General features: G+C 41.9%; 1 protein-coding gene across 2 annotated transcripts in view; it reads left to right on the forward strand.

The window, feature by feature from the left end:
- Window positions 1-21,877, forward strand: part of FAM120A (family with sequence similarity 120A) — a 54,902-nt gene extending 33,025 nt beyond the window's left edge. Inside the window, exons 11-18 of one of the 2 annotated variants that reach the window (XM_057413786.1) lie at window positions 2,878-3,127; window positions 4,326-4,440; window positions 8,513-8,722; window positions 10,003-10,186; window positions 11,121-11,258; window positions 12,756-12,897; window positions 17,149-17,245; window positions 19,965-21,877. In XM_057413786.1, the coding sequence (XP_057269769.1) occupies window positions 2,878-3,127; window positions 4,326-4,440; window positions 8,513-8,722; window positions 10,003-10,186; window positions 11,121-11,258; window positions 12,756-12,897; window positions 17,149-17,245; window positions 19,965-20,276 (1,448 nt within the window). In that variant the 3' untranslated portion in view covers window positions 20,277-21,877. The remainder of the gene's footprint in view (window positions 1-2,877; window positions 3,128-4,325; window positions 4,441-8,512; window positions 8,723-10,002; window positions 10,187-11,120; window positions 11,259-12,755; window positions 12,898-17,148; window positions 17,246-19,964) is intronic. The other variant, XM_057413787.1, reaches the window with a different exon arrangement.
- The last annotated feature ends 2,447 nt before the right edge of the window (window positions 21,878-24,324 follow it).

Genomic DNA, 24,324 nt, shown 5'->3' on the forward strand with positions numbered 1-24,324 from the left:
TCTCCATCAAGGGTGTATTCAGCTCTTCCAAAAGGAAAGCTGTATCTTTTGGGCAGTAGCCCTGCTGCAGAGTCAAGCTTAGCTCAAGCTGTGCTGTCAGTTAAGATTACAAGGTTAAAAATGAGCCTTGATTAATCTGCATTAGCTAGCTCATCTTCTAGAGGTACTGGGTACCTGACACCTTGTGTTCAGTGCATGAAAAAAATGCCAAGAGAATACCAAAACCACATGAGGTGCAGTTAGCCACAAGGGCTCTAACAGACAGCTTCAGCATGCAGGATGCTGTTGCTAGTGACTGTAGAGCCTGTAACAGCATTCCCATATGCATCAAGAAGGTTATTACTCTCATACAGATTGATGCTGACCCTTTGTACTTGGGTTGACCTAAAAATGTCATAAGGGTAATGTTCAGAGCAGTTGCTTAGGCTACTTTGAGTATTCGCATCTGATCAGCAGCAGGAGGAATTTTAAATTATAAAATTATAGGAGGAATTATAAAACGCAGTATAATTACACTGTGATGTTGTGTCCGCACACACTCTGATCAGAGTGTTCACTGTAGTCTTCAGTCTTCAGGGTAGACATTGCTTATTCCAACTGGAAGTCCTGGAGGGAAAGCAAAGAGCTTTCCTCTGAGGACAGAGATCCTCAGCAGCTGAGGAAGGGATGTGCTTGGCAGCAGTCCCAGTACAGGGTTGTCAAAGGTGTAGGAAGCCCTCAAGAAATCCATGGATATGGACAAGTCCTGGATTCATCTGCTATGTTAAATGCTAAATTTAGGTGGGCGGTGCTACAGTTACTTGTCAAGTACAGCTGTAGTTCCCCATCCCCAGCATTCAGAGAGGGCACTCTCTGCCAGTCCACTGGAGGGACCTTCATATAAAACCATTCCGCAAGAAGCATGGTTACCTAGTCCATAATAATAATTACTTCACAGAACTTTTGAGACCAGGGTGGATCTCCAGTGTGGCCTCTGCAGGTAGCGTGTTACTGAAGAGGGTACATTTTGAGAGCAGACTGAGGTGTCTTCCTGCAGCCTGAACGTGGTTGGTCATGGGAGTTGTCATCCCCAGGTTAAAAACTCTGAACCAGGTTTGAATGTGGAAACATGGGATTGTAGATAGAAAAGAGAGACAGAAAATATTCCCTTCTTCTATGCTTGAGGTCCTTACATTGAACTATGTGAAAGAAACAACAGTGAAACTTTTGTGTTGGGTACAGCTCAGTTTAATTGTTGTCTTTCACTGCTGCAGGAGCTTAGAAGCAGAGGAGTTAGTCATCTGAGGGGGCTTAAATGTGGTGTGCATGTGGAGTTTGCATCTGCTTGCCTCTGGAGAGGCCTCAGTATCACCTCCATTGTCAAATGGGGTTGAAGGAAAGAAAAAAGAACGCCAGAACACGAACAGCTATTTTATGTCCATTGTCAAGGGGTTGGGGTTTCTTTACTGCAAACAGATGAAACTGTTCTGCACTCTGTTTTCCATCTGTTTCCTGAGAGAGCTGACAAGTTTTGGTCCAAAAGTGTCTTTTGCTTTTAAGACCTAAAGCAATTAAATGAGTCTTTGAAAGCCTACAAAGAGTCCATCCTTCCATTGTTTATGTTTGTTGTCCCAGGCCTGAGCAGGAGATGAAAACCAGTGTGATGAGCTGCGCAGCTGCCAGAGCAGCGCTGCTGGCTGGTGAAGCCTGTCTTCTATGGCTTGGTGGCAATCAAAGACTGGTAGTAACCAGAATAGAACATGATTTTGTAGTGAGTCTACCCACTAAATATATCAGAATATTTATTTCATTGCTGCATGTTATCTTTGTAAAACTTACCCTGAGCTATAGGAAATGTACCTATAATGCTAGGCTAGTTTTGTTCCAGAAAAGCCTGAGAGTGCTTTGGGATGTTCTGGAGGTTCTTCTGTAATCCTGACCATCACTTGTGCCATGGTTTGCCTGCTCCTAAGTGTGAAATGACTTGTAAGGCCGAGGTGTGGTTGCTGGCGGAGGCTGTGTAAGGGCTTTCCTGGCGCCAGCCACTCAGTCCATGGCAGGGGCGTTTTGAGAAGCAGGAACAGGTCTGTGCTCCTGCAGCAGATCTCTCTGAGCTGTAACCTGAGGCTTCACTAACAAGCTGCCTGAATCTTTCCACACCACATAACTGGGCTCTGAGTTAAGAAGGGTGCAGACAAATTCTGAGCTGGTCAAAGCTGGGGTCACTCCAAGGCCAGAGGGATCATTTTGCAGTCTTGGCTTTTTTTTTTCTTTTTTTTAAGCCTGTGTCCCATTTCTGTTGCCTCCACACATAAAAAAGGAGGTGATGTAGCAGCACTCAAGAGTTGAAGAGTCTTTGGTGTGGCTGAAAGGGAGCTTAGGAGACACAAAAATACTGACCTCTTCACAGAAAACAGAACCCCAGGCTGGTTTGTGTTGGAAGGGACCTTAAAGTTCATCCAGTTCCAGCCCCCTGCCACAGGCAGGAACACATTCCATTAGAGCAGCTTGCTCCAAGCCCTGTGCAGTAATATATTTCTCTTTATGTATTCTTTTAATTTATCACTGTAGGGTTTTGATTGATGACACAGATATTGTTGGGGAAAATTGCATTTTCAAATTCTGCTGCTTGTTTTAGAAAAATAGATGTAGTTCCTTTATGTTGTATGTTTGAAAATATTAATGTGCCATTCCTACTGTGCAGCTGGCTGCATATAGTGAATTTTGAAGTGGTCACTGTTGAGAGATGGTCCCTATAGAGGTTGAATTACCATTTTGGCAATGTAGTACATGTAATGCAGAACATCGGTGTCCACTGAAGTTTCCAAGTGATGCTTTTTGGATGTAAATTTCTTGTGTTAACTGGAATGTTTTCTTTCCACTGTTGCCACTTTGCAGTTTCACCAGTGATAATTAAAGAGTGGGCTGCTTACAAAGGAAAGTCTCCTCAAACCCCTGAGCTGGTGGAAGCACTCGCATTCAGGGAATGGACCTGTCCCAACCTGAAGAAGCTGTGGCTGGGAAAAGCAGTGGAAGACAAGAACCGAAGAATGAGGGCGTTTTTGGCCTGTATGAGATCAGATACACCAGCAATGCTCAATCCAACTAATGTGCCCACTCATCTTATGGTGCTCTGTTGTGTACTAAGGTCAGTGTTACATTAAGGTAAAGCAGAATGCAGGAAGGGTCATCTCTCTGACCTACTTAATTTTGTATTAAACCATGAATATAGAAAGTATTCATAATTGCAACATCAGTAGGAGAAGAGGTTTGCTTTGGTTTTAGAACGTTGCTGCTGTGAGTCTTTAAAGAATGCTGTGTGCTCAACGTTTGGTGTTTCAGTCTCTAGAGGACTGAAGGGAGGAGGAAAAAAAGCCTGGGTTGCAAAGAGGCCCCTGTAGCACTTGTAGTAGTTTACCCTTACTTGAGGCTTCAGCTACTAAAAAATAACTTTTGGTGTCTCAGAGGCTGTGTTGGTGAAGTTGTAAAGCAAAAGAGAGAGTTCTTAGAGAACAGATTTCTTGGAGAACAGCTGCCTAGCAGCTTATCCAGATGCCAAGTTCACAGGGATGCTACTTTGCCTATGGTGTGTTGGATTCCATGTGTAAGAATTGTTCCTCTGCTTGAGATGATGATAAGCAACAGTTGAAGTATTAATTCTGTAGTTCAGCTTTTCAAAGGGAAAGTCACAAGGTCCAAAATACTCTTTGATTCTCAGATAGAAAATAGACTGAGGCATTGAGAGATGCTTATGTTTTTGGAAAGGGATTGTTATTTCCATACAACTAGCTTATAAATCTGGCAGAATCTAAGTTTAGCATGTTGCACATGGAAAAACTTCAAGCCATTTTTTGAAAATGATAAATGTATATGTCTTCAGTTCTGTGGAATTTTGTCTCGCCTTTTCAGCACTAAAAATCCTTCTTTTTCTCCTTATAGAATAGAAAGGATACCAAAATAGTCTAATGGGTATCTTAAAGCAGAGCTCCTCATTTCATTTGCACAGCATGTTTCTCTCCTGTGACATGTGGCATATATAAATTGTTGGTTTTGTAAAGACCATTAATCTTTCTATAACTTTATTTTTAGAATCCACTTATGTTTTAAATTCTGGTTTGGTGGCCTGTCCTTCCCTTTCTCCCCCAGAAGCAGGGTTTGCAAACCGATCCACAGTCAGTAGCTCTTCCATATGGATTTAAACAAATTCAAACTTCCAATCTATTTAGTGTTTAGGTCTTTTGAACTATTCAAGTCTAAACAGCAAGAAAGATGTTTTATTGTTGCATTCTTATGATTTCTGATCCTATTGAAGGAAGCTTCTGAGTAATTCTGGGCTTCCTCTGTAGGTATATGGTACAGTGGCCGGGGGTGCGTATACTTCGTCGCCAGGAACTTGATGCTTTTCTTGCCCAAGCATTGTCTCCAAAGCTCTATGAACCTGACCAGCTTCAGGAACTCAAGGTAATTCCGAACTATATAAGAGATTTCTTCCCAGTTGATCCATACTGTTAACTCTAGTGGGTGATGTGTATATGACTGTCTTGCTAAAAGCCTTGCATAATTACCGATACTTTCCAAAATATTAGTCTTAGTATTTTAAAGTGTTGCAGAGATTGATAACTGATTCTGCTTCACTGCTTGGGTAAGTAACTAAAACCTTAAATGTACTCTATACTGCAAAGCCTTTTCTCACAATTCTTAAGTAATTCTCTCTTGAAAGCTGGAAATAAATGTGCTTCCACTGAAAAGATAGAAAAGAAAAAGAAAAGATTTATTCCTTGTGTGGCTGTTTATAAATGCTAACCTGGGACATTTTTCATGATTCAGCATTCAAAAGATTTTTGCAGCTAAGTGTAAAAATGGAGAGAGACTTGCATGATCTTCAATGGAAAAATGCAGGAGAGAAAAAAAGGCAAACCGTTTATTAATACAGAATCATGGAATTATTTTGAGGACTTTAAAAGTTAAGATGTCAAAGTTTCTACTATTTCTAATACAGTAGTATTACGTGAAGTAAATACTGCTAGGTAATCAAGAGAGTTGTGTAGTGTGGTGTCCTTATTGCAAATGCAGAATGCCTGTCAATCTGTGCAGCAGCATCTTATTCTGGGGGATTTCTCTGTTCAGCCTTCATATGCTTACAGTGAAATTTCCTCCGCTAGCCTTTGAGCTAAAATATACATGATTTGATTTTTGTTTTTACCTTGTTTGCTTTTTGGAATTTGTTCAGAACCTGCTATGAAGTTCTCTGAATAAAATGGTAGAGCTTAGTCCTTATTTTCTATTTAATCAGACATTTCTCTGAGTGGAAATAATTTTAGATACTTCTTTCTACATAAAGTATATTAAACCAAATAATTTGATATGTGGAAGCTGTGGGATGTATTAGGATGTATAGGGAATGCACAACAGGAAGTGATGCATCTTCTGCCTGCTTTGATGATCAACATGGTGAGATGCTGATTGCACCTTCATCAGGCAGCCGCATGTTGAAGAAGTCATTTCAGACTGGCTTTCAGGTCAGAGTGCATTTTAGATTGGATTCAAGTCAGGAAGGTCTGCTCCAGGCAGTACCTGGATACGTGCTGTCGTTAGATCAGCAAGAAGCAGGTACTGGTTTCTCAAGTTTGTTCGTATTCATGGGTGCACGCTGCAGAAGGGCACGGGCAAAAGCAGTGAGAAACTGTGATGAAGCTTGCACAGATTTCAGCTGTTAGGCTTTTCTAAGGAATATTTTGCCACTGATGCCACATCTGTAAGAGCATTCTCAAAGCCAGCAAGTGACTATTTCTCTTCTGTGAGTGATGAGCACAATCAGGAATGCATGTAGCATCTTGGCAAGGTTCTGTCTATAAAACATCTATCTATAAATCATAGAATGATGGAATGGTTTGGGTTGGAAGGGACCTTAAAGCTCATCCAGTTCTAACCCGCTGGCATGGGCAGGGACACCTTCCACTAGAGCAGGTTGCTCCAAGCCCTGTCCAACCTAGCCTAGAACGCTGCCAGTTTGGACACCCCTATTGCCAGAGTATCAGCACCCTCACAGGGAAGAACTTCTGCCTAAGAGCTCATCTCAGTCTCCCCTCTGACAGGTTAAAGCCATTCCGCTTGTCCTGTCCCTATAGGCCCTTGTCCAAAGTCCCTCTCCAGGTTTCTTCTAAGCCTATAAACCAAATCTGTCTGCTCATAGAAACCCAGCACTTAGCCATAGAAGTACTAATAAACGTAAGCGGAAGAAAACAACTGAATCCATTTCAGAATCTTATTTGAACTTGTCATACAGCAAGGAGAGAATTCACATGTTAGCAACCATAATGGCAGAGCTAGCAGAACAAAATCCTCATTCCGTATATGAAAGAATGAATGTCAACAGCAAAAATAATAAATAAAACCCAACAGGAAGACATTTATTTGGCCTTCCCTCATTGCTGAGAAAGATTTGAAGAAACACAGGATAGACAGCTGTAATGAACACCTGATGAGTTCATGCGACACCGCTTGTTTGCGCTTAGTACTGCATAGCTGCTGACATGGATTCGAAGCCTATTAGGCTCCTGAAAACAGCATTTTTAAGGACTCATTGGGGCTTATTCCTTAAAAGCAGCCTAAACGTAGATCCTGTCCATCAAGAGAATCATTCATGTGTTTGCTGGAACTGCTTTTCAAGGTATTTACTAGATATGAGTGCTGGAAGCCCTACGTGCTTACTGGGTCTTTCAGAACCCCGCAGATCCTGGTCCAAAGGTGACGAGCATTGTTTGCATGGAGAGCAGTACTTTGTCTTCATGAAAGGATGTGGCCAGCATCTGCCAAAGGAGTGAGTTATCGTGTATATTCAGAAGAAATGTACGTAGCTGATCTGAGGTAACAAACGTTGAACTTGGTGGAGTATAGCAAAGAGCCTTGTAAAGTCTGATGGGAGCCAAGAGAGCATGGTTCAAGATTCCAAGCCCTCCTGAAGTTCAGTAGTTGTACCTGTGGGTGTAGGTGGAAATTCACGTGACATTTGTAGGCAAGGCTTTTGTAGGATGCATCAAAGAACAGTAGTGTATCAACCACTGACTCTTCAGTGTCCATATTCAAAACACAACACAACAAACATCATCTAGGGGTGGAGATATGGCAGAGGTTATCCAGAGTTATCAAAGTTTTGCCTATCTTAAGATACGATGCAGAGGAGGAAACCCGACTGTGAGCACTGCTTAGAGATCTGAGAAAGAAATTCCCAGAGAAAATACTTCTTTCATTCCAACACAAAATGAAGGTCAGAGACAAGGCAAGTGATAAACAGCACACACTGGATTGTTGTTTAACAGAAATTGTTCTCCAAGTTTTATTTTGAAATCCTACATAAAGAGTCCTGGATCATTTCCATAATATATGTTGGTTAGCTGAAAGGTGCAATGTTTCATACAGTGTTGTTAGTGTATTCATATGAAGCAGCTGCTGCTGCTTTTTTTGTTGAAGTCAGACAGAAAGAGCATCTAAGTTTGAGCCCACCTGCCTATCTGCAAATCTGTCTGGATAGTCTTATGGATCTTAAAGGTTGCTTATGCATATGGAAGGTAACATAGTTTAACTTTAAAATTTAATACCAAGGTCTTGAAAATGCTCCCAAGAAAAGGCTGATATTTTCAGGAGTATTTTAGAGGACACCAGTAGTGATATTTTCTTATACCAGAGCTAAAAATATATTTGCTGCAAGCAAATCCTTTTTGCTTCCACCACCAGCTATTACTGTTTAATTCTACCTTTGTATATCTACCCTGCATCCTAAATAAAGTTGTTGTATGCATGAAAATTACTTCATTTATGAGAGATGTCAAATCTTGAATGAAGGTAATAGAAAATCCATTATAAAGGACTCGGAACTATGCTACATGGGAAGAAAAATGGAATGCAAACATGGAGCTCCTTCCTGACACTTCCTGCAGAAAATCTCATAAGCACAATGTTATTTGCAGTAAATTTTTTAATGACATTTTCTACTGATATTTTCCTGTAAGTGTCTTTGAAGCTTTTCCGTGCTGTAACATGCTTTGGAATTGTGTGGAAAACTCTGTACTGCAGATAGATCAATGATCTTAGTGCAGCTAAAGTATGCTTCTTGCATGGGTTAGACGCCACAGGCCAGAAATGAAACATGAGTATCTAATTAAATCACTGACTTCTTATAATGAATGTATTAAATCATTAGAATATTGGAAATAATTTCCTGTGGGTTGTTTTTCGATTGTTTGGGGTTTTTTGGTGGGTTTTGTTTTGTTTTGTTTTTTTTGAGAAAATAGAGGGGTTTGGGTTTCTCTCACACTGGGTACACAGATGGGAATACCAGCCTTTCTGAGCATTGCAGTTGTGCATGTACAGGCAGTAGATTCTGGTACATTCCTCTAGTCCAGTTGGCAATTACACGTGAAAAGTTCGGAGGACCTTTTAAAATCCCTCTGCTTTCAAGTGTTTTGAAAATAATGTAACTGTTGGAATAACTCTAAATCCATCTCACTATGATCTTACTGCATTCTTTGAACAGATTGAGAATCTCGACCCACGAGGAATTCAGCTGTCTGCTCTATTTATGAGCGGGGTCGATATGGCACTTTTTGCAAACGATGCTTGTGGACAGCCAATTCCATGGGAGCACTGCTGTCCGTGGATGTATTTTGATGGAAAATTATTCCAGACCAAGCTCATAAAAGCAAGCCGGGAGAAAGTTCCGCTCATTGACCTCTGTGATGGTCAGGTGGGTACATTTAGAAGCAGGACAGTATCAAGTGTGTCACATTTTCAGAAGTGTTAGATGTGGTTGATACGTCATTGCTTCATGTGTCATCTCTACTTTTCTTAGAATCCCAGACTGGTTTGTGTGGGAAGGGACCTTAAAGCTCATCCCACTAGACCAGGTTGCTCTAAGCCCTATTCAACCTGGCCTTCAGGGTTAACACCTATTTCTCTTTTAAAAGTAAAATAGGTGTTAAGCACCATCCCATTCAAGAGAAATAGGAGGTGTATGGCTAATAGGTATTTTTCAGCTCTGTTGTTTACTCTTCTTCTATCTCCTGTTGACAATTGAGATGGTATTTTGGTAGATTTAGAAAAAGTAAACTGACATAAACTTTAATTTCATGATTTCCTCTCTGGAGACTGAAGAAGTTCAATGCAATTGTGATGTAATGAGCCACTGAGCTGCCAACTCTCTCTGCTCATTTGTTTAAGCACTGTCTTTCTGGGTCAAGCCAGCAGGACTATCACAAAGGACTACACTGCAGTGGTTTTACAGTGAAAGGAGATTTGTGATTCCTAACTTACTTCACAGAGTGTGAAGTTATTCTTATGGTCCCCTTTTCACATTTCTTATGGCCATCTTAAAATACAAATGAATTAGTTCTTTGTCGAATCCTAATCGTGCAAAGTTATATCTAACTGTAGAACCAAGAAACTGATAAAAAACAACAGTTTACTGAATTACCTAAATATTTTTTATTTATTTTACTTTTCGGGAGGTATAAAATCTTAACAAAACTTCTTGTTTCTAACTCAAATAAAGTGATCATAGATGAAATATCCATGATGGCTGTGACCCTTCACAGGCTTGTCAGCCTCCAGGTGTACTTCAGCCTGTTCACAAAGACCGGTTTGGCATTCCAGCTTTATGATAATTGTGCTGCTTAAAGTGTTGAATTAAGTTTTCAGAAGACTATAGACAGAATTTTCTCAGTTCCTTTCTGGAAACCCCTTTTTAACCTGTAAACTCTTTTTGTGTTACTGACTTCTAAACAGTCTCTGTATTTAGACTCGCTACAAATACATAAAGATTTTCTTGTGAACAGTTTGAAAATCATTGAAATATTAGTGGGTATGCAAGACAGATTATTGTCATTTTCTAGCTAGCTTTGTGGAAGCTGTTAGTAGTTATCTACTCTTCCATTCTTTTACTTTTTTCTTTGAATTTGTTATGTAAATGTAGCTTTATACAACTGAAATAAGAATTTTAATATCTCTTTGTGACCTCTTTATTCCTAGGCTGAGCAGGCAGCCAAGGTTGAAAAGATGCGTCAGAGCATCCTAGAAGGATTAAATTTCTCCAGGCAGAACCATCCTCTCCCTTTCCCACCTCCACCTGCCATGCCTTTCTATCCAGCTTCTATGTATCCTCGACACTTTGGGCCAGTCCCACCACCTCAGGGCAGGGGGAGAGGCTTTGCTGGTAAGTGATTGACAGCAATGCAGAGCATGTGGGTGTGAAGCATTACCTTGTCTTTCACATTCCCAAAACTAGGAACTGATTTGCCTGTTCAATTTCATAGGAAAACTACATAAAAGCAGGTGGTTGGTGTGTGTTGTCACGTGTCAATCACTGTATTTTGTTGTTACTTTTATTAGCCATAGCCTAGTAATATGGGATGTTTTGTATTGCTGAGTATTTCCATCAGGATTTTTAGTAACTCTGCCAGATCAAAATATTTTTACGTCTGTTGCATAAAATGGAAAAAAGAGAAATGGATCAACACTGGATGATATGAAAAGGTTCTTATTTGCACTGTATGTTGTTTCAAAATGTCTACATTTATAAATATTAAGAATGCCTAAATCCATGGATACTGTTTAACAGGGCTGACGACAACCTTTCCTCCTCCCCACCCCTCTGCGTTTTGCTACAGTTGTTTAACCATTGGCACCCTTGAGTGTAAATGCTGATACAACCATTCCAGGCTGTTTCTTGAAGCATTCCCTTTCTCAAAATCTCCCTGGTACCGAGGCCCATAGGTGAATTGATACTGGACATTTGGAGTAAGGCATGCTTGGGGTGCCACAACTGTAGCCATCAGACCTCATCACCAAAAAATTGTCACAAGCCTTTACAGTGTTTATTATGCCATAGAAGTCGGTATTCACATTCCAAACCCAGACTGAAGGCCTGGTCTTTGCATAAGAGACCCCATGCTCGCTAGGGCAGCAGGACACCTTTGGCCAGGGCTCCCTGGGCTTGCTCTCATGCAGCATCACCTGCAGGCGCGCAGCCCTCCCCACTGACTCCAGAAGGGTGGAAGGAGGCAGCAGCGTCTCTGCTCATGGCCTTCCCGGATGCCTTTGCCCCCTCACAGATTTTCCCCTGTCTTTCTTTACCCTGGGTCTAACAGGAGTCTATGGCTTTGGAGGCCCTTATGGGGAAACAGTAGCCACAGGCGCTTACCGGGCCTTCCGGGTGGCAACAGCGGCAGGACACTCCGGAGCCTTCTCTGGCAATGACAGCAACAGGACTAGCAAGTTTCAGGGCGGTAATTATACCCAAAACCCTTTTCTTAGAGCTTCTGGCAACAGCTTCCTTCACTTTACGGTTTGGTCTGAGGCTTTCCTACTGACTGCTGGTCTCCCTTCCTCCCTAACTCTCAGCTGTCCCTCTAGAATCTGCCCGGGCTGCTGTCCACTCTGCTCTCCCAGATCCCTGCCGCAGATCCCCTCAGCACCAGCCTCTCCCATGCCTAGAAACCCTCCTCCCAGCACAGGGTAGCTGCAAAACCCACCAGGACCCTCTGTCTTGAGGGTGAGATCTGTCATCAGCTGAACTTTGCTTGACTGTATCATAGAATCAGCTAGGTTGGAAAAGACCTTTAAAATCAAGTCCAGCCATTCACCAGTTACTTTCTAAAACTGGGGGCAGTTGAGCTCTTTGCAAAAACAACCCAAAGTAGAAATGACTGACTGCACTGTTACTGCTGACCCTGCCACTCTTCTGCCATCAGTGTCGGCATGGACACGGGTGTGAGATTCACTTACCTGCCTCTATGCCCATTACTTGTCTCCTGTACAAGGTGGGACAGTGGAAACCTGTTAATTCTAGCATTCCAGTCCTGAATGGGGTAAAACTTTTCCATGTGTTTAGCTGTTTCTTTCTGGCCTCTGAGCTTTTATCCTTAGAGTGGTCATACCTCTAACGCTTAATCATGTGAATAACTTTGCCCCTGTAGACAATGTGCATCTGAAGTTGAAACACTTGTTCAGGGCAATACAAACCTTTTTGAGTTTAACCAGTAGCTTAGTTCCCAGCGTATTAACGTTTGATGACTAATCACGGCTGCATAGACACTGTGTTTTGTAACCCTTTCAGTGCTGATGGTCTTACCAGTAACATCTGGCTCAGTTGCACTTACCTGAGTTTCTTGAACTACATTTTATGCCCTACAATTGACTTTTAAAGGCAAAACACTGGTATGAAGATACAAGCAACTTGACTAGAAGATACATTTGTATTTTAGACAATTGCTTTTGTGGTAGGGGGAGGATGAACCTACCTTTTACACCCAGATAGTTTAAATGCTGTATTTTCATAACAACTTAGTACAGATAACTCTGCCTAGTAAGTTGTTTCTAGCCATTATAATCTGCATGTCTTATGCTGATACTTGGTATTCACTAAAAAGTGCCTTTAAACCTGCAAAAGTTACTTCTTCATTAGGAATGCAAGAAAGGAGTAATCTTCAGATAGCTCATAAAATTCCACTTCAGTTCCTTAATGCTTATCTAAAGTACATTTTTAATTACTGAAACTGAAGTGTAAGATCACTTTTCTTTTCAGAATTAGTATAAAGGGGGGGATAAGAAAGACTCTTGGAGTTATATTACTTCTGAAAGACCATAAAAAGAGTATTTATCTCCCAATTTCAACAGAAGAAACTGTACAAGAGATAAAATCTGGGCAAAGCAGTTTTTCATTCATTCCTAACTTTAATGTTATGATTGTGAAGATCAAGGTTTGGTTTTGCTTTTATGTGCAGGAGTCCAACCTATTCCTTCTCAGGGAGGGAAACTTGAAATTGCCGGCACTGTGGTCGGCCATTGGGCTGGAAGCAGACGTGGACGAGGGGGTAGAGGGCCATTTCCTCTGCAGGTTGTTTCTGTGGGAGGACCAGCCAGAGGGTAAGTGCAGTCTTCTACCTTCCAGTTATCACTGAATGAGCCAGGGGGTGGTGTGGGGGGGTGGTGTGAGGGGGGAATAAAACAGGGAAAAGTTGGGGGCATTCGAAATCGCATGCAACACATTTTAGACCACATTAGGCAAATTATACCCACAGAATATTCAAGAAAATCATTTATATCACTTTTAAGATGTTTTTTAATGAGTTATTCAGATGAATATAAGCATTTTTATGTGCAAATAAAATTCATACTCTGATGTATAGGTATAGACATATATAGATAGGTACACACACACACTAGATTGTGTTTGTGAGGTGGGCTGGTGCCAACCTTAACAAAGTTCAACCATGACAAGTGCAAGGTCCTACACCCGGGTTGGGGCAGTCCCAGGCACAGCTACAGGTTGGGCAGCAAAGAGATTCAGAGCAGGCCTGTGGAGAAAGACTTGGGGGTGTTGGTCGATGAGAAAATGAACATGAGCCGACTTCAGTGTGCGCTCGCAGCCCAGAAAGCAACCGTATCCTGGGCTGCATCAAAAGGAGCGTGACCAGCAGGTCGAAGGAGGTGATCCTGCCCCTCTGCTCTGCTCTCTTGAGACCTCACCTGGAGCATTGTGTGCAGTTCTGGTGTCCTCAACAGAAAAAGGACATGGAACTGTTGGAACAAGTCCAGAGGAGGCCACGAGGATGATCAGGGGACTGGAGCGCCTCCCGTATGAAGACAGGCTGAGAAAGTTGGGGCTGTTCAGCCTGGAGAAGAGAAGGCTGCGTGGAGACCTCATAGCAGCCTTCCAGTATCTGAAGGGGGCCTATAGGGATGCTGGGGAGGGACTCTTCATTAGGGACTGTAGTGACAGGACAAGGGGTAACAGGTTAAAACTTAAACAGGGGAAGTTTAGATTGGATACAGGGCAGAAGTTCTTTACTGTAAGGGTTGTGAGGCACTGGAATGGGTTGCCCAGGGAAGCTGTGAATGCTCCATCCCTGGCAGTGTTCAAGGCCAGGTTGGACAGAGCCTTGGGTTAGGAGGTTTAGTGTGAGGTTTCCCTGCCCATGGCTGGGAGGTTGGATCTTGGTGATCTTAAGGTCCTTTCCAACCCTAACTATTCTATGATTCAATGAGGAAATTACTTGGGAGGTTTCTCTTACATGAAATCAGTAAATACATTATACCCCATCAAAACTGTCATAGCACTCCCATTACTTTCTTTCTCCCGGTAGATCATTTATTAAGGTTTATTCTGAACATTTTTAAGGACTTCATTATGTAATTCTCCTGTGCAGCAGAAAACACCTGAAGGACATTTCAAGGTTTAATAGTTCTCTGCTACAGTCATGATGGTAGATGTGCTTAAAAGAATATTTTATTTCTTCAGCTCTTCCACTTGATTTCACTACAGCTGAAATTACAGGTACACAGTACTTCTGAAAAACAAATACTTTGTTATAAACATATCTAGTCCTTTCCTTTTAAGTTTATATTTTTTCCATAGGCATAATTGTTCCGTGCCTTACAGAGCTGTCTTACCATCTTTAATTAAGGTTATATATATTGGAGGAGACCATCCCAAAGTAATGTGATTTATACATTGTGTCTGTCTTTAAAGATATTCAAGGAATAAAGTAGGTGTATTTATACCATCTTGAGCTAGGAAGCAGCAGTCTGAAAGAGTAAGTCTGAGCAGTACGAATTCCTCTCTATCCATTAATTTAATCAAATGTGCTCTATGAAGCTCAAGTCAAAAGAACTGTTGGAATACCTGTCTGGTTGGACTGAGGGAGGAGATGCTTGGATGTTAAGCTCTGGGAGAATGGGAGCACAGGAAGAAGTGAGAGCTGCTGGTGTGGGGAAGGGAAGAGGCAAGAACAGCAGGAACAAAGATTTAAGAGGTTCTGCAGCAGCAAAAAGCATTGATGTAAGAGCAGAGCTGACACTCTGAGGGGAGCAAATTTAGGTAGGAACATTTTATTCTTAGAATGAAATTCAGCTGCCATAACATAAACATCTAGTGTTGGTTTAGATGCTTCAGACAGCTGTCAGCTAGCCATGCTGATCCATGGGACACCTCTGCTCTTCCAGAGCCACAGGAGGAGAGCCAGGGGCATAAGCTGAGGTGTGTGATGAGGCACCAGGCTCCTTTGGGCATTGTAATCTTACTCCTCAGTTTCAGTGGAAGAAATAACATTTTTTTTACAATTTAGGTTAGTGTGTGCTGATAACTTCTGTTTTTCATGAAGATGCATGAACAGAAGAATCTGGCTTACTATAGAGCTGCCTCTCTCCAGTGAAATGCATTGGCTGCAGTAGTGTTTGTGGAAAATGGGTAATTCACAATGCTCAGGCTGGTGTCTGACTGAGGTGTGCTGAGTGATGAGCTGGAGACACCTTCAGGCTCAGAGCTGGCTCACATTTGTACATACCATTGGCTTCCTCCACGGAGTAGCAGTTCTTCCATTTTTTTGAAGAAGCAAATACATGAATATATGCAAAGCATCAGTAGCTAGGAACTAACAAGTCCTAAATTGAGAGCCCTCCTTACTTAGGAAGCAGTCAAATCACTGAGTTACAGGTTACTGCTCCTGCAATTACCTTTCCAACAGAGAAATACTATTCTCCAATATTAGCTTTCGAGTTAGAGGAAATATGTTGGAGGTACTGTCTTTGGACCCAGTTAGGTTTGGGTGCAAGTTGTCACCTCAAAAAGACAGAAAAGCTGTCAATGCCAGATCTTTTCTCCACCAAATAGTAATTTCTTTGCATGTAGAGTTACTATATTTGTCAAAGACAGAAAAACTACTGCAGGCAGCTTCTCTCTTTGTTGTGTGAGTTGATACTGAAGATAAAACCTAGTAGGAAAACACTGATGTTATTGTCCTGTCTAAAGACAGGCATTCTGAATATTAGATCTGTCTTGGCAGATGCTGTGTCCTAGTGAAGAACAGTACTGGGAAAAAGTTTATCATGTGGTCCTTGCGCTGCTGTCTTGGGTTTTGTCTAGTTTAGCAGAGGGCATCACCTCAGGCTTGTTTACACCATTGTCTCATGCAGCACTGAGCTTGGGTGGTGTTGTTACTGTGTAAAATTATCCCAGGCACTTTTTATTGGCTTCAATCCATCAATTTATTTAGTGTGATCTTCTCAGTTGGAAAAATCTTGATCTTACTCAGCTCCTTGAAGGGCACATTTCCACCTTGTAGAAACATGGCAGATGGGATAGGTAAGCCCTGTTACAGTCGTCGGAAAGAATGTAGTGAGTTACTCCCATAGAAAATTCAGCTCTTTTCCTCTTTATTCTTTGCCGTTGCTTTTAAATCCAGTCTTTAATTTTCTGTTGCTCAATGTGGGAATTTCCAGCGTGTGTGAAAGGACTTGCATGGCTCAGAGCCCTGCTAGGTCAGGTCAGCAGAACGTAGGTTTGGCAGCACAGCAGCAGAGGAAGTAGGAGCACTGCCGACAGGATTTGGAGCAAAAGAGAGGAAACTTGTGTTTCTAGGAGAGAAAACAAAAAGAATCCTGAGGTGAGAAGCAGTCCTTAACATAATGATAAGGAATTTGAGGGTTTGCAATTGATGGCATTAAAATAGTGTTAGCTGAGTGAAAGTTGGTTTTGATCTAATGTAATCTTTATTGAATCAAATAAAAAAGCCAGCCTCTAATGTGTCCTGGTTGGAAGCCTCTGTTTGAAAGCATCCAAACTTGATAAATTGATACATGTCAGATATGGCTGAAGCCTCAATTTTTCCCTCAGGTTCTAGGATAATTTCATATTCTCGCATCAAAACTGAAGCAGTTTTGTATTTTGCCCTCCATTCTTCTATCCGATTCCATCTGTCTAGCATGTTTATACATGGGAAGTGTTACTAAATGGGAGAAATGGCCTTACAAGTGGTTCAAATTGCTCATGTCTGGTTTTAAGGTGAAAGTATTTTGAGCTCTGTTTCTAAAGCACTGTAAGGGTAATTTGACACTTTGGGAATGTTTCTGCAAAGCTGGAAAATACTTATTTGTTTTCTAGAAGTGAAATATAGAAATAGTAGTTTTATTGCTACAAAAGCAAAAGGCTTGTTAGGTTTCATAGGCTTGCAAGCAGTGGAACCCTGTAATTCTGAATTAGTCATATTGATGCTTTAAATGTTAGTCACTAAGACAGTAAAGCTAGGGGAAAAAATCTTCCAGCAGAATAAAATTTAAATTAGTTTTAAACAAAGCTGATGTGTCTTTTTCTTTCTTCCTTTTTCTCACGACTTACAGGCGTCCTAGAGGAGTTATTTCCACTCCAGTGATAAGAACTTTTGGAAGAGGCGGAAGGTACTATGGGAGAGGTTATAAAAGCCAGGGAGCAATTCAGGTAATAAAGCCATGTGCCTGACTTCAGAACACTCTAGTTTACAGGCTAGTATGGTGTGGACTTCCAGACCAGCTAATATTGACAAGCACAACTTGAAAAGATAGTGTGTTTCTGACAAGGATCTTGCCTACGTTTTGAAGCTGTAAGCTGCATGACCAGTGATGGAGGACAGGCTAGTGTTGCATCTCAGTTATAAGCTAACTTTGGTTATAAAGACAGACATGGAAAAATGTGTTTTGATGCAAAAGTTGTGCCTCCACAGCTCTAACCAGCCCTGGGAGTAGAAGAGAATTTAGAAAAACGGGAGAAAAACAGAGGTGAAACATATGAGCCATTTCTCTTCCTGCCCCCACTCTTCCCAGGGTTTTTTTTTCTGGAACCGTGGTCCAGCCTCATGAAGAAGAACTACTAGGGGGTAGAAAGGTCTTTGCAGCTGCATGGCTCCAAATATAAGAACTTACTCTAGACTCCTAGGAAATAACAGAGCAGTTTTTGCCCCCACGAGCACATGGGTTTATTTTCAGTGACAATGTATGAAGCCTCTGTGGATCATGGTTTTTGTCTTTTCCATAGATCCTTTAAATATAGCTGAAGCAAACTGCTGTTCTGTGTTAAATGCCAGTTACTTCAGGGTTATGTTTTCCTCTCTTTTCCATTGTTCCTGCTGCTGAGCAGTTTTGAATGTTGATGCAAGTCCCAATGGACTCAATGTATGAGTGGGTAGTAAATAGGTAGAGATTTTGACAGTATCATATGGATGTGCAATTTGTCACAGAGACATTAGGATATAAGAGGAGGGAAGTGTTTGCAGGTATTCAGACAGTAAAAGAGGGAATGTTGTCCAGTGGATAAAGAAGCGCAACTACTGACTTAAAGTAAAACTTGTTATGGTCTAAGTGTAAAAATTCAAATACTTCTCTTCCTTGTTAATTTTCTATGTACGCAGATTATATACATCTACAAATGTATCTATGTATTTGAAGCTTTACTTCTTTTACTTTAAATAGAAGAGAAACCACTACATAAATTATATAGTATCTAAGTCCAAGTACCTTAACCTATGAAACAGAGGAAGCCCTAGAAAGGAGATCCCAAATACTCTGGGTTCACTACAGGTTTATATATATAAATGTAGTTCAGATAGTATCCGTAGGTTGATGTTATACAGTCTCAACAGACAGTCAAGAAGTTTGGGTATTCACATTTTTATTAATGATAGGTAAATACTTGTGATCACAAGGCTCTGGGTCTAAACTGTGCCTGTGATAGAAGAAAGAAAAATGACATTTTGTGTTGACTGGTCCTGAGCTTCATTGGATTTTAGTCATCAAGTCACTATACTCTAGTGTAATGTCCTTTTTACAGGAGGAGAAAAAAGGTGAATTAAAATGCATGTGGCAGGGAGGACTTGGCAAACCTAATACACAACAAGTAGATTTTGATACCCAGTTAAGACTAACGGGCAGCAGTCACCTGACTGTCACACAGGCCAGGCATTAGGGACTGAGTGCCTGTGCAGGGCCAGATTCATACACATGAACCTACACCGAAAGCCTCCCCGTGGTGGCTTTGCTGACACTCATAATGAGGTACAAAGAAAGGTTGGAGAATGTGACAGAAATAAGCATTTTGTCTTTATCAGACATAAGAGATGCTACTTTTTATGAGATGAGACCTTTCACTCTTGATCCAGAAAGAAACAAAACTATGTATCTAATCTAAATCTCAGTAAAGCCCAGAAAGAAGTTCATTTACATATATGTGATGAGCATTCATTGTCCTCCATATGCCAGTCATACACCTATGCAATGTTACTGCATTTTTTGTGGTTTTCTGGGTAACAAGGGTTGTGGTCCTGATGCAGCAGCAGTTCTTAGATCTTATTCACTATAAAATCATTCAGCAATTCAAGAAAGTGCTAACTGTGCTGTTTCTAGTAGGTAAAAATGAAGATGATTACACTATGAAACTTTGCTATTGTTTAAGGTGTATAAGATGTTCATATTCTAAGCCATTTCTTAGCACTTGACTTTGTTAACAGCGTGACAGATAAGTTTGTTGCTTCTGAGCAGCCCAGCCTACTTATCTTGCTGTGTTGTTTAAAGCCTGTTACGTTTCTGGAACGCTAAGATTTGTTGTTGCAGATGTTTAAAACCTAAACACATGTTCTAATGCTGCATAAATCTGGTTTTTATTGGTATACTCAGTCTTGTAAGATTCTACTATATGCTTTTCATGTGAAGTGACTTCCCTCACCTCAGAAGCATATAGACCAGTACAGGTAATACTGCATGGTACTTCTGGACTTCAAAGAATGTCTGAAAAAAGTTTTGGTTTGTATTTGAATAACATGTAATCATATAATTAAATTATAATGTATATGAACCAAGAAGCAGAGTTAAGCTGTATATTGATTCTCAGTTTGGGTGTTTCCAGACATTTATGTAGCTCTTACATTGGGAAATAACTGCAGCATCCAAGTTAGAAAGGGCTTTCTACCACAGGAGCATCTCAGGGCACAGCCAGAGGGGAAGCTCCCTCCTCATCTGCGCTGTGCTGTTCGTTTGGAACGCCTCTTCTTATTTCAGCAGTCCCTAATACTGGTATTGGCTTGTGATACTGTGCACACTGCATGCTGCCTATTGCTAGTGTCATTGTAACAGATTGTGAATCTCCAGCAGTGGTTCTCCAGTAATTTTCTTCTTTTTTTAAAAAATAGGGCAAACCTCCTTATGCTGCTTCAGCAGAAGAAGTAGCCAAAGAACTTAAGTCAAAAACAGAGGAATCTAAATCCTCAATTGTGTCTTCAGATGGATCCCTGGCTGAAAATGGAGTTGTGAATGAGGAAAAACCAGCTTCCCAGATGAATGGGAATACAGGAGACATCAGGGCTTCCAATCAGTCTGAAAGTGCCTTGAGTAATGACTCTAAAATGTGCAATACAAATCCTCACTTAAATGCACTAAATGCAGACAGTGTTTGCCATAAAGATGATACTCTTGAGGCCACTGTCTTAAAAAAAGAAGAGTAAACTTATTTTTTATAGAGGGTGAAGGATGTTGGGAAGGGTCAGGATTAGGAATATCTGGAAAGAAAGAGAGCCTACAGTTACGTACATTTTTTCCTTTCCGTAAGAGAAAAATGAGGACTTTGGAAATTCGGATCCCTCTTTGATGTCAGAGATTTAAACAACACATTTTTAGTTTTAACCAGTTGTAGTCAAAATGCTACAATAAAACAAAAAAAGGAAGAGAATGAAGAGCATTTGACTCCCGCACTTAAAATGAAGTATACATAAAGTTTAAACTGGTTATGACAAAAGCTTGTAGTTTTGTTTTTTGAAATATAAAGAAAACAAATTTTGGCAGTCTTTAAGTATATATAGCTTAAAATATAATTTTTAGTACTTGGCACCATATGTATGCCATTATATTTGATTTTGCATTACTGTGTCACAATAAAGCTTTCTTTAAGGCTTTGATTTCATGATTATGGGGGGAAAAAGGCACAACCACAGTTTTTTCTTTCTTAAATTTCATCACCGTTGACGTGGTTCTTTTGTGTTAAAATGTGCAAACTATCGAAACAAAAAATTATAGCGTAATACTGCAGTTCTGCTGATTTTAAATAGACATCATACATACTTTACAAGCAAGTTAAATGGAGCTAAACTTGAAATCATAGAAGATGCAAATGACCTTTCAAAACAAACACAATGTGTTCTGAAACTTTTTGTGACTAATACCATGCATCCGTGATCAATGAACTATGTGGTTTTGAATCAGACGTAGACCATTAGTACTACTATTTGAGCTAAACTTCTGCATGGTTCATCATTTTTAAAGTGTGTAGTTAATATTATGCATGTTATTGTCCTCTTTCTTCCATTCTTACAAGTACTGTGCCCATTTGCAAAACAAAAAAAAGCTAATAATCAGTAATAGTCCTATAAAAGATGTTAACTATGTTTAGTCATTGACTGATCTTGCTCTAACCTTAAAATTTTGTGATTATTGACCTCTGTTGCATTTATTCTAAAACTTTAAAAAAAAAAAAAAGATTATCTAGCCGTTTGGATATCAGCGTTCCCTGTGTACTCACTGCTGTATGCATCCCTGTTCTCTGTTGCTGTTTTATGCCTTCATATTAGCAAAGATGAAATTCTGTGAAAAACAAAAAAAAAAAAGCTTTGATCTTCAAAAAGAAAAAAAAAAAGTACCCCCCTTCTGTAGCAGGAAACAAATGGCTTGTTCTTGAGAACTTTCCCATCAAGGATTTAGTATAAGCAAATATACCTGTATCATTTTGATGTTTTTGTTAGTGTTTCCAAACTTAATGTAACTTCAAAATCAGAATCATTTCTTTATATTCGTTTTCATATAATTCTCCTGATGCTCTTCATCACACATTAGTGATCAGAAATGAGGTGTAATTCCCCATTCCCTACCCGCAAGAGCTAAGTAGGTATCTTAATGTAAGTTGAAGGGAGTTCTGCCCCAACTCATGGATTGTGCAAGAATGAACTACTGTTGGGTTTGATTGGTTGTAGATGGATTGTGGTGTGGTGTATTTGAAGGCTATTGAATGCAACTTACAGTGCTTAATAAAAATCTTTATTCTTTTAGTATAAAATACTGTATGCCTTTTTTGTCAACTATTTTTTTAATTAACATGTTGTAAATAAAAGTTTTCCTATGCCCAAATGAAGTGATTGAGTTGGCAGCCTGCGTGATGTCCTCTCAAAGACAGAGAAGGAGACCCCGGCCTCTGCACACCACAGGGGTACAGCACCAGGTCGGAGCAGCACTTGGTCTTTTTCATTCTATGCAGCTACTCCAGATGTCCATGGTCAGATGCGAGATGGTGAATAAGGTGCAAATAAGAAAGAAAGAAAAGGGATGGTTGTTTAAAGAAGTAAAAGACCAACCCCAGGTGCTCACAGGGTTTGAAATACAGGGTGAGTGGTGATGCCCGTATCTGAGCTCCGTGTAGCTGAGAACAGGTTATTCTGCTGTGCAGGATTTTTCTCTACATCACAGATTATACTGACACGTGAAGGAATCATAGAATCACAGAATGGGTTGTGCTGGAAGGGACCTTAAAGTTCAGCTAAGTTCCAGCCCCCCACCGGGCAGGGACACCTTCCACTACAGCAGGTTGCTCCAAGCCCCATCCAACTCGGTTAATAATCAGGAGAGCCTTTTGCTCTGGGCATTCTTCTCCTGACTCCTCTCTATCCTAATGTTCATCTGTGCTCTAGTGCCCTGTTAGAACCAGGCTCACCCTGAGTGGATTGATTGCCTGATTTATCTACAGGAGTGGTGATGCCATGTCCACACTGAGGGTGGATGTGGTGTGTAGCACCACGTGATGGTGATGGGTTGTGTTCTGTCCTGCAGCCAAAGGAGCTGCAGAGGTGTGAGCAGTTGCGCACGTGCATGGCAGCTGTGGGGAGATCTCATTATTGGACGCTGGTGGGATGTGTTTCTTCCTCCCTACTCTGATGCAGTGTTACTTGCCCGGGTTAGAGCTTGTCTCTTCTGGAAGTATCCTCCAACCTCTTGTGGTTGAAGGCTGAAGGTACCAGTTACGTTCTTTCCCAGCCGTGTTACCTCTGGCATAGTGGGGTCACTGGAATGGAACAGAAAGTGTGGGCACAAACGCGCATGGGAGGTTTCACCAGGGTGCCACATCATGCGAGCATCGCATCACGGCTTCTTTCCTCACTGTAACTGTGCTGGGGGGGTTTAACATGGGCAGTTAAATGGTAAGCGGTGCACGGAGGGGTGACTGAAACGAGGATGTGAACGTACGTTAACTAGTTCATCACTCCAGATGGGAGGTGCTGCATTTACCTTTCCCAGAAGCTAGGGTGGAAAGGTTTGGCTTGCGTGACGTGTGTGCCTGGCCTGGAGCATGTGTTTGCATCATGGCCCATTAAACCCTGCCGTGGTGCAGAGGCTGAGCCCAGCGCCTGGGCAGGAGCTGGGTTGGGATAGGACGAGCCTGTTGCTCAGTGCCAGTGGAAGCAGCCGTGGGGACGTCCCAGAGCTCCGTGGTTCCCTGACTGAGAACATCGGTGTCAAACCCAGAACCGGCACCAGGTCTGGTGTTTGTGGTGCCGGGGCCTGGTGGGTGCAGTGTTGGGTACTGGGGGCTGCTCAGGATCTGGCAGGCATTGGCTGATGTTCTGTGAATCAGCATCTTTGGGGAGCAAGCACAGGGCTGCCTGTCCTTTCTCCTGCCCTCAGCAGCTTCCTGTAGGAAATGGGATGCATTTGGAAGTAACGTTAGTCCTCTTCCAGAGTTCCACTGCCTCTGGGATGAGTGATTGTATGGAATGACAGGTTTTGCCTGGGCTGGCTTACAAAGAATGCCTTTCCCACCTGAGATTGTACATCAGTAAGGAGGCTTTGTAGTGCACTGTGCGACACGGACCTTTCTAAGGTGTTAATTAAACTAGTTAATGTTTTATGATCATGTCCCCCATGTGTGGACAGGCCTCTCCCGGCACAGTGCTGTGAGTGGCTGTTGGACACCAGCACCGCGCAGGGTGTTGCTGCTGGGCTGTGCTTTGGTCGTGGTCCCCTCCATCCGCTGCTGGTCCGTGCAGGGGCCGGGATGCTGGGGCTGCACGGGGCGGCTCCTGGGGAGCAGGGTGCCTGAAGGCTTCCGGTCAGTGACCCGGGGACGGGTCTCAGGCAGCGACGTTGGAGGCCAAAGCCGTGCAGCAGGTCTGGGTGTCCAAGCACACCCCTGCGGTGCAGGGGCTGCAGTAGGTGCCCAAGGGTGGGCGCTCGGGCTCTTACTGGTATTTATAATGGCCAGAGGGCTCTGCAAGAGCTGAGCATTTTTATTTTTAAAGGGAAAACAGGTAAGAAAGATTATGGCTTTTGGAACAGAACAGATCCCAGAATCCCAGCCTGGTTTGGGTGGGAAGGGACCTTAAAGCTCCTCCGGCTCCAGCCCCTGCCACGGGCAGGGACCCCTTCCACTAGAGCAGCTTGCTCCAAGCCCCTGTGTCCAACCTGGCCTTGAACACTGCCAGGGATGGGGCAGCCACAGCTTCTCTGGGCACC

Source organism: Pezoporus wallicus, unplaced genomic scaffold, assembly GCF_028554395.1.
Source record: "Pezoporus wallicus isolate ANWC-B61680 ecotype Strahan unplaced genomic scaffold, APGP_CSIRO_Pwel_v1 contig_8649, whole genome shotgun sequence".
Classification (NCBI taxonomy): domain Eukaryota; kingdom Metazoa; phylum Chordata; class Aves; order Psittaciformes; family Psittacidae; genus Pezoporus; species Pezoporus wallicus.